At 39.4% G+C, this 11,546-nt stretch overlaps 1 protein-coding gene across 3 annotated transcripts in view; it reads left to right on the top strand.

Annotated features, from left to right (window-relative positions):
• Positions 1–11,546, top strand: part of LRP2 (LDL receptor related protein 2) — a 198,633-nt gene that overhangs the window by 138,105 nt on the left and 48,982 nt on the right. For all 3 annotated transcript variants that reach the window (XM_045033909.1, XM_023259431.2, XM_045033910.1), the window contains 5 exons: positions 794–919; positions 2,266–2,385; positions 5,296–5,427; positions 7,458–7,659; positions 11,127–11,422. In XM_045033909.1, the coding sequence (XP_044889844.1) occupies positions 794–919; positions 2,266–2,385; positions 5,296–5,427; positions 7,458–7,659; positions 11,127–11,422 (876 nt within the window). The remainder of the gene's footprint in view (positions 1–793; positions 920–2,265; positions 2,386–5,295; positions 5,428–7,457; positions 7,660–11,126; positions 11,423–11,546) is intronic.

The raw sequence follows: 11,546 nt of genomic DNA, 5'->3' as shown, positions 1-11,546 counted from the left end.
GATATAGCTAGGCCATTTGGCAAATTGACTGAGGTCCCTTTTGGTCTGGATGTCCTGTCCGATGCCAAAATTCTTGGGACTTTTCTGAAATGAGGGATTAACCACCTTCTTGGCCTTCTTCTTCACAACAGCAGGGGCTGGGCCACCTTCTTCCCCTTAGCCATCTTTCCTTTCAGCATCTTGGATGCCTCGAGGAGGGACTGATTATTGTTTTTTATTATAAGCATCTCTCTCTCTCTTATTACACACACACACACACACACACACACACACACACTCACACACACACATATTGTTTTTCTTACACATATTGTTTTTCCTGCTGTTTTGAATCTTGCTTTCTTACTGTTAACATATATGCTAGAGATCATACCATCATTACTTGTCAATATATAGAGCTCTTCTTCATTCCTTTTTACAGCTACATATTACCTCATTGTGTGGATATGCCACAGTTTATTTAACCAAGAGTTGAGACTCTTGTTGATGAGTTAATTAAATAATTAAAATTAAATAAGTAAATGAATAATTAAAATAGATGGTTTGCTACAAAGTAAGCGTGCTCCCTTCTCCCCTGCCCTTACCAGCTAGAGATACCTCTTTTTATTCTAGAATCTATGGTGAAACAACTGTCATGGTTATTGCCTCCGTGATAGCTTTAAAAATGCCCCCCTTTCGGTCTTCCCAGCTATTTTGAGTCCAATAGCTCTATTTGTGTGGACGTTGTTAATGCTATATATATATGTGTGTGTGGTAGATACGTTCCAATATTTACCTGGCTGTCTTTTCTAAGCTGAACGTGCCTGCCTGCCTGGATATGTAAAATGTCAGACTACGAATATTTGCATTCCTCATTTTTACTTGTGTGACGAAGACAATGACTGTGGAGACATGAGTGATGAAAGCCCTGTTTTCTGTGGTAAGATAAACTTGTTTCTCTTTCTGTGGTTCCCGTGACGCATGTCTTCCGCTAATACATAGATATATGGTCTGGGTGTTTGCACTTTTTGTCACTGGAAATTGACCTCAATGGTAGATGCAGTGGGCAGTTCTTTTAGGATGTGATGAGAGGGGCAGTCCCATTCTCTGTTTTCTGGCTGGTTGCCCTACATATTTCTTCCAGAGAACTGCTCTGACACCTGACCTTTTACAGTTGCAGAGCTATTTCTCCCAGAGACGAGGGCCTTTTGTCTTCAGGAACCCCAGGCAGAATTTGTATGTCAAGTCCTTATATTTACTCCTAATATGATTATAATCACCATTAGTAAATGAAATACCTTTTCTGTCTTTTTAATATGCTTGAGTTTCAGAAATCTTTATTCCATATTTAGCAATTTGGTTCAAATATTTTTCCTGGGTTTGTAGACTGATTTAAAAGGCCTTTCTTAAGCTTGATAACTATTACTATAAATAGATGCATAATTTAAGAATTTAATAATTCTCGCCAGTCCAGGGTACAGTCTGAAAGCGAGTGTCAGTTGTAGTATAATAGCAGCAGGAGGAAGCAGAATTCAGGATTTAGCCATCAGACAGGGACACATAGATTGGAGACAGGGCTGACCTTTCAGGGACCTCTGCTTACTCATCAATTTTACCCCTGGAAAATCATCAGATATTATGGATCAAAGCAAGGGAGCCTCGTAGACCAGAAGATTTCTAAGACTTGATTCTAGTTCGTACCCACATAACAATTTAGAAAATACATCTGAACTAGAGTTACCTACGTTTACACAAGACAAGAATCAATATTCAAACATAGGCAGTGTCATTTACTCAAAGGTCCCATATAACAAGGATGAATAAGAACACAGATGTGCTAACTTTTTAGAACCATGGTCTCAACACAGCCAAAGGATGTGTGTGTAGTGAACTCAGATAGGGTCTTATGTTGTTTTTGCTTTTAATATTATTTCAGTAGAATTTATTTCATTTTAGGTTACAGCAGAAAACATAGAACTAAGTCTTCTTATACATTATTTGTGTATTGTGTATCTGTCAAACAGATATTTTAACAAATAAAATTTACTTTTGGGTTTCTAGAATCTAGAAAGAAAAATTCTGGAATACTGAAGCAGTATTGCCTGTCTTCTCTTTCTCACCTACATCTCCCTTCCTGTGGAAAGTTTATAAAAAACCCTTTTCCCAGGCCTCAGTCTTCCCTCCCTGGCACCTGTTACTTAGTTCAGAGATATAGGCAGATGGTTAAGAATGATGGGAACAAGCTTGTGTTTTACTCCTGGGTTTTACCTTCTTTTCATCCTCCAGCTGCTCACACATGCAACAATGAGGAGTTTCACTGCACGTCTGGACGTTGCATCCCCAGACACTGGTACTGTGACGAGGAAGCAGATTGTCCTGATGGCTCTGATGAACCTGACACTTGTGGTAAGAGAGTAATAAGCAAGCATGACAAGCATTATGATGCAGCTAGAGAACCTCTTCCAGCTACTTCCACACACAGAGTTGGCTCATGGCTGCCTAATGTTTGTACTCTGCTCTTACTCTCAGTTAAGATGATGAAACCACTCAGCAGACATTCATTAAAAACCCATTTGTGTAGGGTACTGTGTGGGGAGCTGATCAGGGTGTGGAGGTTGCTGCCTAATAATCATGAAATGAGATTATGTTGGTGATACCCTAATACTGTGCCTGGCTTTTAAACTCCATTAATTTTAATTGACTGTGAATTGGAATTTCTGAATTTGTTTGAGTTCTGGCCCATAGGCTGTGGGAGGATCCAAGAGTGAATGGAATTATCATATATATGGGGAAGGGGCATATTATGGGCACATGTCCTCCTCCAGTTTAGGTGCCGACTTACGAAAGGTAAGGTCCCAGGGTCATCTGAGTTTCCCAAGAAGTTTCAGAGACCCTCTGGTTGTATTCCTGGAGACAGTTGTGCCTATTTATTTGGGGGGTGCTATTAACCTTAAAAGTTCTAATCTATGTCCGTGCACATTTTTTTAATATAACTGTCATTGCTTTTTTATCTGGCAATAAATCAGTCTACAAACTATGACCATGGCTGGCTGCCTGTCTTTATAATGTTTTATTAGAATGCGGCCACGTTTCGTCTATGGCTGCTTTTGTGCTACAATGGCAGTGTCATGTGGGTGTGACAGAGAACATATGTCCTGTAAGCCTAAAATATATGCTATCTGGTTAAGAGAGGCATATGCTATCTGGTTGCACAGTCTTCACATTCCTTTTTAATGGCAGTATGATATTCCATTGAGTGGTTGTATTATCTTCGAGTTAACTGCCTCTATTTTAAGCACTTTGATTGCTTTTATCTTTTCCCTTACTATAAATAGAGCGGCAGTAAAATAATTATATATAAAGCTTTTTATTTGGGGGGTATTTTCTTAGTACCATTTTCATAATTTTACAGCTGAATCCAGACTGTTTTCTATTCCCGTTTTCTCTCAGGTTCAAATACTGTGGCTAATAGTTGGAGAGTGGTTTTTGATGCTCTTTGCCAAGTTCTTTTTTCCCAACATTGAAAGTTTTGTAGAAAGCAAAGGGCATGTAGAGTTGTGAGGATCTATAAAGGAAATAAATAACTGTTAGGTGAGTAGAATAGTGTTAGAGATTGGTTTAGATATATGAATGATTTGTTCAAATATATGAAGAGTAAGTATAGTTTCCAGACTTCTCCATGGGAACCAAAGTCCATAACTGCAGTTGGTACCAACTGCCTGTCACAATGAAATAAAGATAAACGCAGAATCCATATAGGAATACATTCTCACAATATGAAGGAGTTTTACTTTATTTTTTAAAAGTTTATCTATTTTGAGACAGATGGACGGGGGGTGGTGGAACACTTGGGGGAGGGGCAGAGAGAGAGGAGAGAGAAAAAGAATCCCAAGCAGACTCCATGCTGCCAGTGAGGAGCCTGACGAGGGGCTCGAACCCAAAAATCGTCTGATCATGACCTGAGGCAAAAATCAAGAGTCAGTTGCTTAACTAACTGAGCCACCCAGGCACCCCGGGAGTATTATTTTAAAGAAATAGTAAGATGTACACAAAAAAGCGAAATTTTCATTTTCTTAGACTTCTCTAATCTCACTCCCCAGAGATAATCACTGCTAAGGGTGAGTGTGAATTCTCCTTACCTTTTTCCGTATATCCTAATATATAGTTTCAAAAACACAAATGGAGAGCTCACTATGCATATTTGTCTGCAACGTTGCCCATTTCAGCTTAACAACATCTTGTCAGCACTTTAGCAAACACAGAGCTACTTATTCCTTTGCCCTGCCATCTCAAGGATGGATGGCCCGTGTGTTGTTTCCTTTTCTTAACTGATGGATGGTGAGGATATTTCTATTTTTTCACTATGAAACATAATACTGGAATGAACATCCTTTTAGAAACCTCTTGGTGCATATGTGGGAAGATTCTTAAAGGCTGGATTTCTAGAAGTGTGCTGTGTGTGTGTGTGTGTGTGTGTGTGCCAAAGGGACCGTGTCTCTTTGTAGGCTGTAGTCATGTGTACTCCTTCCTTAGCAGCTTATGAAAGGTCCTGTTATCCTTACTCTTATCATTGGGCTGCCTTTTCCATAGTTAAAATTTAATGTACTTTGCCCTAGGTTAATTTTGAGAGGCCCCTGGGTGTATGGACCTGTGACAAATAGTTGATAGGTACCTGTGGGGTTATGATGGAAGAATTTGAATCAGTGATGGCTAATTTAAAGCATAAGGGTGTCTTACCAGTTTAATTCAACAAATATTTCTTGAGCACTTAGATTCTAAGCACTTCCAGACTATGTCAGTAAAGAATTCGAAGATCCCTGTCCACATGGGGCTTATATTCTAGTGAGGGGGGACAGGCAACAAAACAAGTAAGTGAATTGTATAGCATGTTGAAAGGTGATAAGTGCTATGGAGAAAAGCAAAAAAGAGAGCGGAAGACAGGGATCAGTCATGCTGGGGGATGGTTTGTGCCAAACAAAATGTTTTTGAATGAAAAGTAGATTTAAGAATGAAATGAATGAAATATTTATACCCTCTTGGGAAAAGACTGTTATTCCTCTATCATGCCTGAAAGGGAATATTGAGTCTCATCCTGGTAACAAAAGATAATGAGAGCTTTGCACTGTCAGTCAAGTACTTCAATCTCAGAACACTGGTCACTGGTACAACACTCCTTGGAAGACCCAGCATAGCTGTACACAGCTGGGTAATGCTCTGTTTCAGGTTTTTAGACAGTCTGTGGGATAGCAGGCTTCTGTTAAGATTTTTGGATTACAGACCACTTTTCCCCTGAGAGTGTTTTATATCTTTTCTCAGAATACCATGAAGCAACATGTTTAAGTAATGAGTTCAAGTGTGACAGTGGGAGGTGCATACGAAGAGAATGGATCTGTGACGGTGATAATGACTGTGGGGACATGAGTGACGAGGATGAAAGGCACCACTGCGGTAAGTGAAACCATTCATTCCTCTGCAGAGTCACATTCCATGGAAGGTTGGGAGATTAGTTTTTGTGTCTTTGGAGAGTATGATTGTCAGCAGATTCCTCTTTGGTTGTGTACTGGTAAAATGTTACCATCTTTTTCCACTCTGAAATTGATTGATAGCATCCACTTCAATGCTTCAATTTGATAAAAATTATTTTAATATTTTTTTGTCTTTCTCTTGCATTTAGCTAGCAGAAATAATGTCCTACATTTCTGAAGCAGATAAAGAGAACTCAATCTTTTTTTTTAAATTTTTTTAAATTTAATTTTTTTTTATTTTTTAAGTTACATCCAAGTATGTTAGCATACAGTGCAATAATTATTTCAGGAGTAGATTCCAGTGATTCTTCCTCTACATATAACATCCAGTGTTCATCCCAACAAGGGTTTTCCTTAATGCCCCTTGCCCATTTAGCCCATCCCTCCACCCACAACCCCTCCAGCAGCCCTCAGTTTGTTTTCTACATTTAAGAGTCTTTTATATTTTGTCCCCCTCCCTGCTTTTATATTATTTTTGCTTCCCTTCCCTTATGTCCATCTGTTTTGTATCTTAAATTCCACATATGAGTGAAGTCATAGAATATTTGTCTCTCTCTGACTGAAATTTTGCTTAGCCCTCTGGTTCCATCCACGTGGTTGCCAATGGCAGGATTTCATAAGAGAACTCCATCTTTAAACAGCTTTAAACAGTGTAGTAATTAACTGTTCCTCCAGTTTCATGTATTACCTTGTTATTTGGAGGAGTGGGTAGAGGGAGGGTCATTCCTTTTGAGTGGTTTGTGGAAAAGACCATGGAGCACCGTTTTCCATTACCAACAGAGCATGGAACTCTTAGCTAAGATGTCTTAGAAGAGCATCTTTCCATGGTAAAACGATAAAAACAATGGCTTTCTGATGTTTGCATTTCATTTCATTGTAACCCCTTATGTCATTGACTTTGGTGGTTGTCTCTAGCTCCACATGTACTCAGTGCATTAAAATGGGGAGTTGGCAGCTGCACAAACATAGACTGTGGCATGTACTTTCCTCCCAGCTCCACTCAGCAAGACAGCCCCTCCTTTTGTCTCCCATTCATCCACAATGAAATTGGATAAAATACCAGTTCTTTTATTCTGCAGGCATTAATGATTATATATTAGCATCTCATCTTTTTCCTAACAGTTGTCATTGTTGCTGAAAACTCTTGTTGACATATTTCCCTCCTATATACCCTAATTCTACTTAGGTGGTAGCTGTAATGTAGTTGAAAAAGCCCTAAATTTTGAGAAAAAAAAAAAGACCTAGGTTTGAATCCCTAGGTCTTTAGAAAGGTCTGTGACTTGGACCCATCTGGTTAACCACTTTGAACTTTAATTTTTATCTGAAGAATTGGCATAAAAATACCTATCCCGCATTGTGTGTGTGTGTGTTTTTAAAGTATTTATTTTGAGAGACAGAGTGTGGGGGAGGGGCAGAGAGAGGGAGATAGGGAGAGAGCAAATACCAAGCAGGTTCTGCACTGTCAGTGCTGAGCCCGAAGCGGGGCTCGATTTCATGAACTATGAATTCAAGAGCTCAATGCTCAACTGAATCACCCAGGCGCCCCTCATGTTGTGTTTTTGTAATTACAGTTTGTTAGCCAAAAATTGTTATCAAGTATAGGGCATTTTTGGTGTAAAGATAACAAAATGGGAGTAGTTTTCTGAAGCTCCAAGGGAAATACATGATTTTAGATCAATTATATGGAAAACTAAGCGAGGTATTTATTTCCTACTTCTGAAAAAAAAAATCCAAGGTCCAGAGCAATTAAAATGGAATTTAGAAGGTATTTTTTATTATAATCTTTTATTATGATAGTGATTTGTTTATTTGTCAATGTGTTTTTACCCTCATTTGCTTTCATCCCTCAGGCTATTAAATAACATAAAGCAAGAGAAATAATGGCTCAGAATGAATTCAACTGCTAGAATGAGTTGTCATGTGGTTTCTGATTCTTGTGTGCTTTGGTTTCAGACAGTCACAGCTGCTCAAGTTCTGAGTTTCTCTGTGCAAATAACGTGCCTCCATCCAGGAAGTGCATTCCCCAATCCTGGGTCTGTGATGGTGATGCGGATTGTACTGATGGCTCTGATGAGCATCAAAATTGCACAAGGAGATCTTGCTCTGGAAATGATTTCACCTGTAGTAATGGACGGTGTGTCCCACACTCATACAGGTGAATTGGGGATTAACAAATTTCTCAGTAACCTCATATGTCCAAAGGGGCAGGGGTAGCTTATCCATTAGGCATAGTGACCACAATGCCTAGGGTCCATAGAAATTTTAGTGGCCTATAAAAATTTTTGGATTTCTTTCAAAATCAAAGGAAAAAAATGAGAGTTTAGATCAAATAAAGTATTTTAACATATAATATTAATATATTTGCCTTTGTGCCAATGTGATAATTAAGTACAATTTTTAATATTTTCATGGAGAAAGGGGCCCATGATGGTAAAAGGGTTTATGACTCATGAAAGTTACAATGTGGACCTTGCATAGAGGGCCAGGGAGATTAATGAAGTGGGCTTGATATAAGAAAATTCTTTCCAGAAGTAGGTGACACTCTTGGTTTCCCACTTGGAATAGAGGAATGGGTACAAGAAATTCCTCATTTTCTTCTCTCTGCTATAAGAAAAATAACAAAACAAACATGATCATAAATGGAGCTTGGCACTTACAGCCAATGAAACAGTGGAGAGAGGAAGGTGAGGTAAACTGAGAACACACCTTCTAGCTAAGAGATACAAATGCTGTTCAACATTGTGTGGGAGTGCTGATCTGTTTTTAGAGAAATTGGAAATATCGATTTTCATATGGAATAGTCTGATTTTAAGTGCTGGAAACAAAATTTAAAATCCTAAGAGCACTACAGGTCAAATAGATTCAGTGCCCAGCCTGCCAGCATCGGAAACCTCTCCTGTAATATTCTGTTGCTTGATTTCTTGTCACTTTCTCCAAATGGGCCTTTCCAAAGGTTTATACTTTTTTGGTGCCCCGCCTTCTCACTATCCCCACATGGCCAATTTTTGGATATACAGGGAAGTAGAGCAGAAAAATGATGTGTAGATTTCAATCCTGATGGACTAGGGGAATAGTAAGAACATTAACAAAAGGAGGGGGTCCAGGAGGGAGTTGGCTCTATGTAGACAGCAAGTCTGATGTCGTGGGACTTCCTGAGGTGAAAATGTGTATCAGGCATTTGGACACATAGAACTGGAGCTAAGAAAAGATGTTGCATGTGCCAAGGTCTGTTAAAAGACATACATGCATACTGATAGCAACAGGAACTGTCAGCTTACAGTTTGCTAAGGAAGGAGATGGAAAAGATACACAGTGCTGGTGCAAGATGAGAGCAGCCGAGCTTCTGGAACCATGTGCTTTGGGGCAAGCAGTCCCTCAACAGTACCCGGAAGTACTTCTGGAATCCAGTGTGGTACGGAACTGTGTGTTCATGATGGTAGTCCTGAGGAAGCCAGAGAAGGTCAAGTTGTGTTCTGTGAATGCTGCAAAAGGAGCAGGGACTTGGCATGATGACAAAAAAATGGTAGTGACGAAGCCCAAGTAGACACAGCTGAGAGTTGGTCGTATTGATACCCTGAAGACATTCAGGAGACAGAGCTGTCTCTTTTAGTAGTGAGATTGCGTTTCAATATGCTTTGTCTGTATTTAATGGATATGGATGTGTTCTGTAGATTTAAAATTTTTGTAAATGAAAGTGAATAATATATTTTCTCCTTATTTGCTCAAGAGTTCTTTTATGCTCTTCTGCTATTTGTTCTTCTGAATTCAGTAAATATTTAGTATCATCAGTCTGAGATATATTCTGAAAACCTAGCCTTAGGAGCTACAGAAGAGAATTGTATCAGATCTTAATTTTTTATGTCAGATTCTAGATTTCTCTACTTCCTTTCTGAACTTTCTGAGTTCTGTCTCATTACATTACTACTGTGATCTTTCAGCTGACTTCCCCTGTCCTACCAAACTTTTATTGATTGCATCTTTTCCTTTCTTTGTTCCTTACTTCCTCCCATTCTTCCTCCCTCTCTCTCCCTCTCTCCCTCCCAAGTGGTTGTTTTTTGTTTTTGTTTTTGTTTTTGCCTCAGCTTTCTGAATTGCTTAGCCAAGAGCTTTGGCAGAGCAACAACAACAAACAATGACAAATACTTCTTATCTGGACACATGAGCGATAGAGTCTAACATAACCCTGGGTTCTCTTCTTTCTGCCAGTAGTTGCTACTAAGAGCCCTCTTAATGTGCATCCTTTTGCTTGCTTGGCAGAGTGTGTGTTCCCCCATTTTGTATGGTGATATAGGAGATCAGTTTTCCTATTGATTTTTTTTTTCTTGGCTCATTATGATGTTGCTGAAGAACCTGGATGAGGCTGAGTTGTGAGCAGCTTTCTGGAATATTGATGTGCTGTGATGTCCAAAAACCTGGTGATTTGCTTTTCTAAGTTCGGAGTTGGATCTAAACTATAGGATAGACAGCATCGGTGTTTCAGATCATTTGGAAATGAGCTAAATAGGTCCCAGGACACCAAATGGGGTTAAACCAGCTTCCTCTGATCACAGCTTTTTTTTTTTTTTTTTTTTTTACCGTTACATGCACTCATTTTGTTATGAATCACTTTGCCAGTGCCCTAGGTTTGTGGGTGGCATTGCTGATTAGCGACCTGACCATAGATCAGTTGTAAAATTGACCACATTCAGCTTTGGTACCTTAACATCTTTTAATACTGTGCCTCTAGCTCCTATGCCCTCCATGGTAAATCCTTTTATGAACTATCAAACATTAGCTTTACCAATCCTTGTTCAAGATTCCTTTATACTTATGAATTCCTCTATTATGAATTTCATGATTCCTTTATACTTATGTTTTGTTACTGTCAACGAGACCCTCATCAGTAATCATAACTTTCATGGGATTTTGAAGTAATATAGAGAGGAGAGACCAGTCTGGCTCACAGAATTTCAGGGAACTATGTTGTCCTCGTGATGCCTGGGAATGCTAGGTCCACGGACAATAATAGGAAATGCCTTGTTCCTTTGCCCTCAGCCCATACTTAACTTTTAGTTTTTCCTCCTTCCCATCACCATGACCACTCACATCTCATGACAAGTGGCAGGGTATCATAAATAAAGATGGAAGGAACAGGACAATGAAAACATTACTGCAATTGGAAGATATGTTAGGGGACACATAATAATCTCATCATTTATAATATATTTTCACTTGGGTATGGCCGCTTCTATCACATGGCTATGCAGGATATTTCCCGTGCCCATAAGTTGTCATCATTATCTGATGAATAGATATTATGAACACCAAAACTATAAAAGTTGTGTTTAATTTGTCAACTGCTTAAAAATGAATATGATTATTTTTAATATCTCTAGATCCACATGTCTAATGGTAGCAACCAGCACCTGGGGAAATTATATGGAATGCTAAATATTAGATTCTTCTTGAGCTGGAGATTGGTGGGGTTCCCTCTCTGGGGGAGAGGGAACTAAGGGCATGGGTGGTCTTGTTACTGAAATGGTTCACCTGATGTTCAGGTAGAAGAAGAAAGCAAAGTCCCAAGTAGGTGATAGTTGAGACTTGTCAACCTTTCCAAGTGTGGTACTGGGTCTCATTACACAGGTGTGACCGGCGCGATGACTGTGGTGACTACAGTGACGAGAGGGACTGCTTGTACCCCACTTGCAGTGAGAGCGAATTTACCTGTCAGAACGGGCTGTGCATTTATAAGCAGGAAGTCTGTGATGGGGAAAATGACTGTAGAGATGGATCTGATGAGGAGGAGCACTTGTGCCACACTCCAGAGACTACGTGCCCCCCTCATCAGTTCAAGTGTAACAATGGGAACTGCATCGATATGGTAAAAGTCTGCAACCACCTAGATGACTGCTCAGACAACAGTGATGAGAAAGGATGTGGTGAGTATAGCAGAAGCTTTGGGAAAAGGAAAACAGGGAGACTGAATGTGGATTCTCAACCCTCTATGACTCACAGGGACTTCCCAGTCTGTCCTCTAAATAGTATATCACTAGGAAATTACTA

This window comes from Felis catus, chromosome C1, assembly GCF_018350175.1.
Source record: "Felis catus isolate Fca126 chromosome C1, F.catus_Fca126_mat1.0, whole genome shotgun sequence".
In the NCBI taxonomy this organism is placed as follows: Eukaryota; Metazoa; Chordata; class Mammalia; order Carnivora; family Felidae; genus Felis; species Felis catus.
Note: the sequence above shows the minus strand (reverse complement) of the source record. Positions and strands in the feature narration are given on the sequence as shown.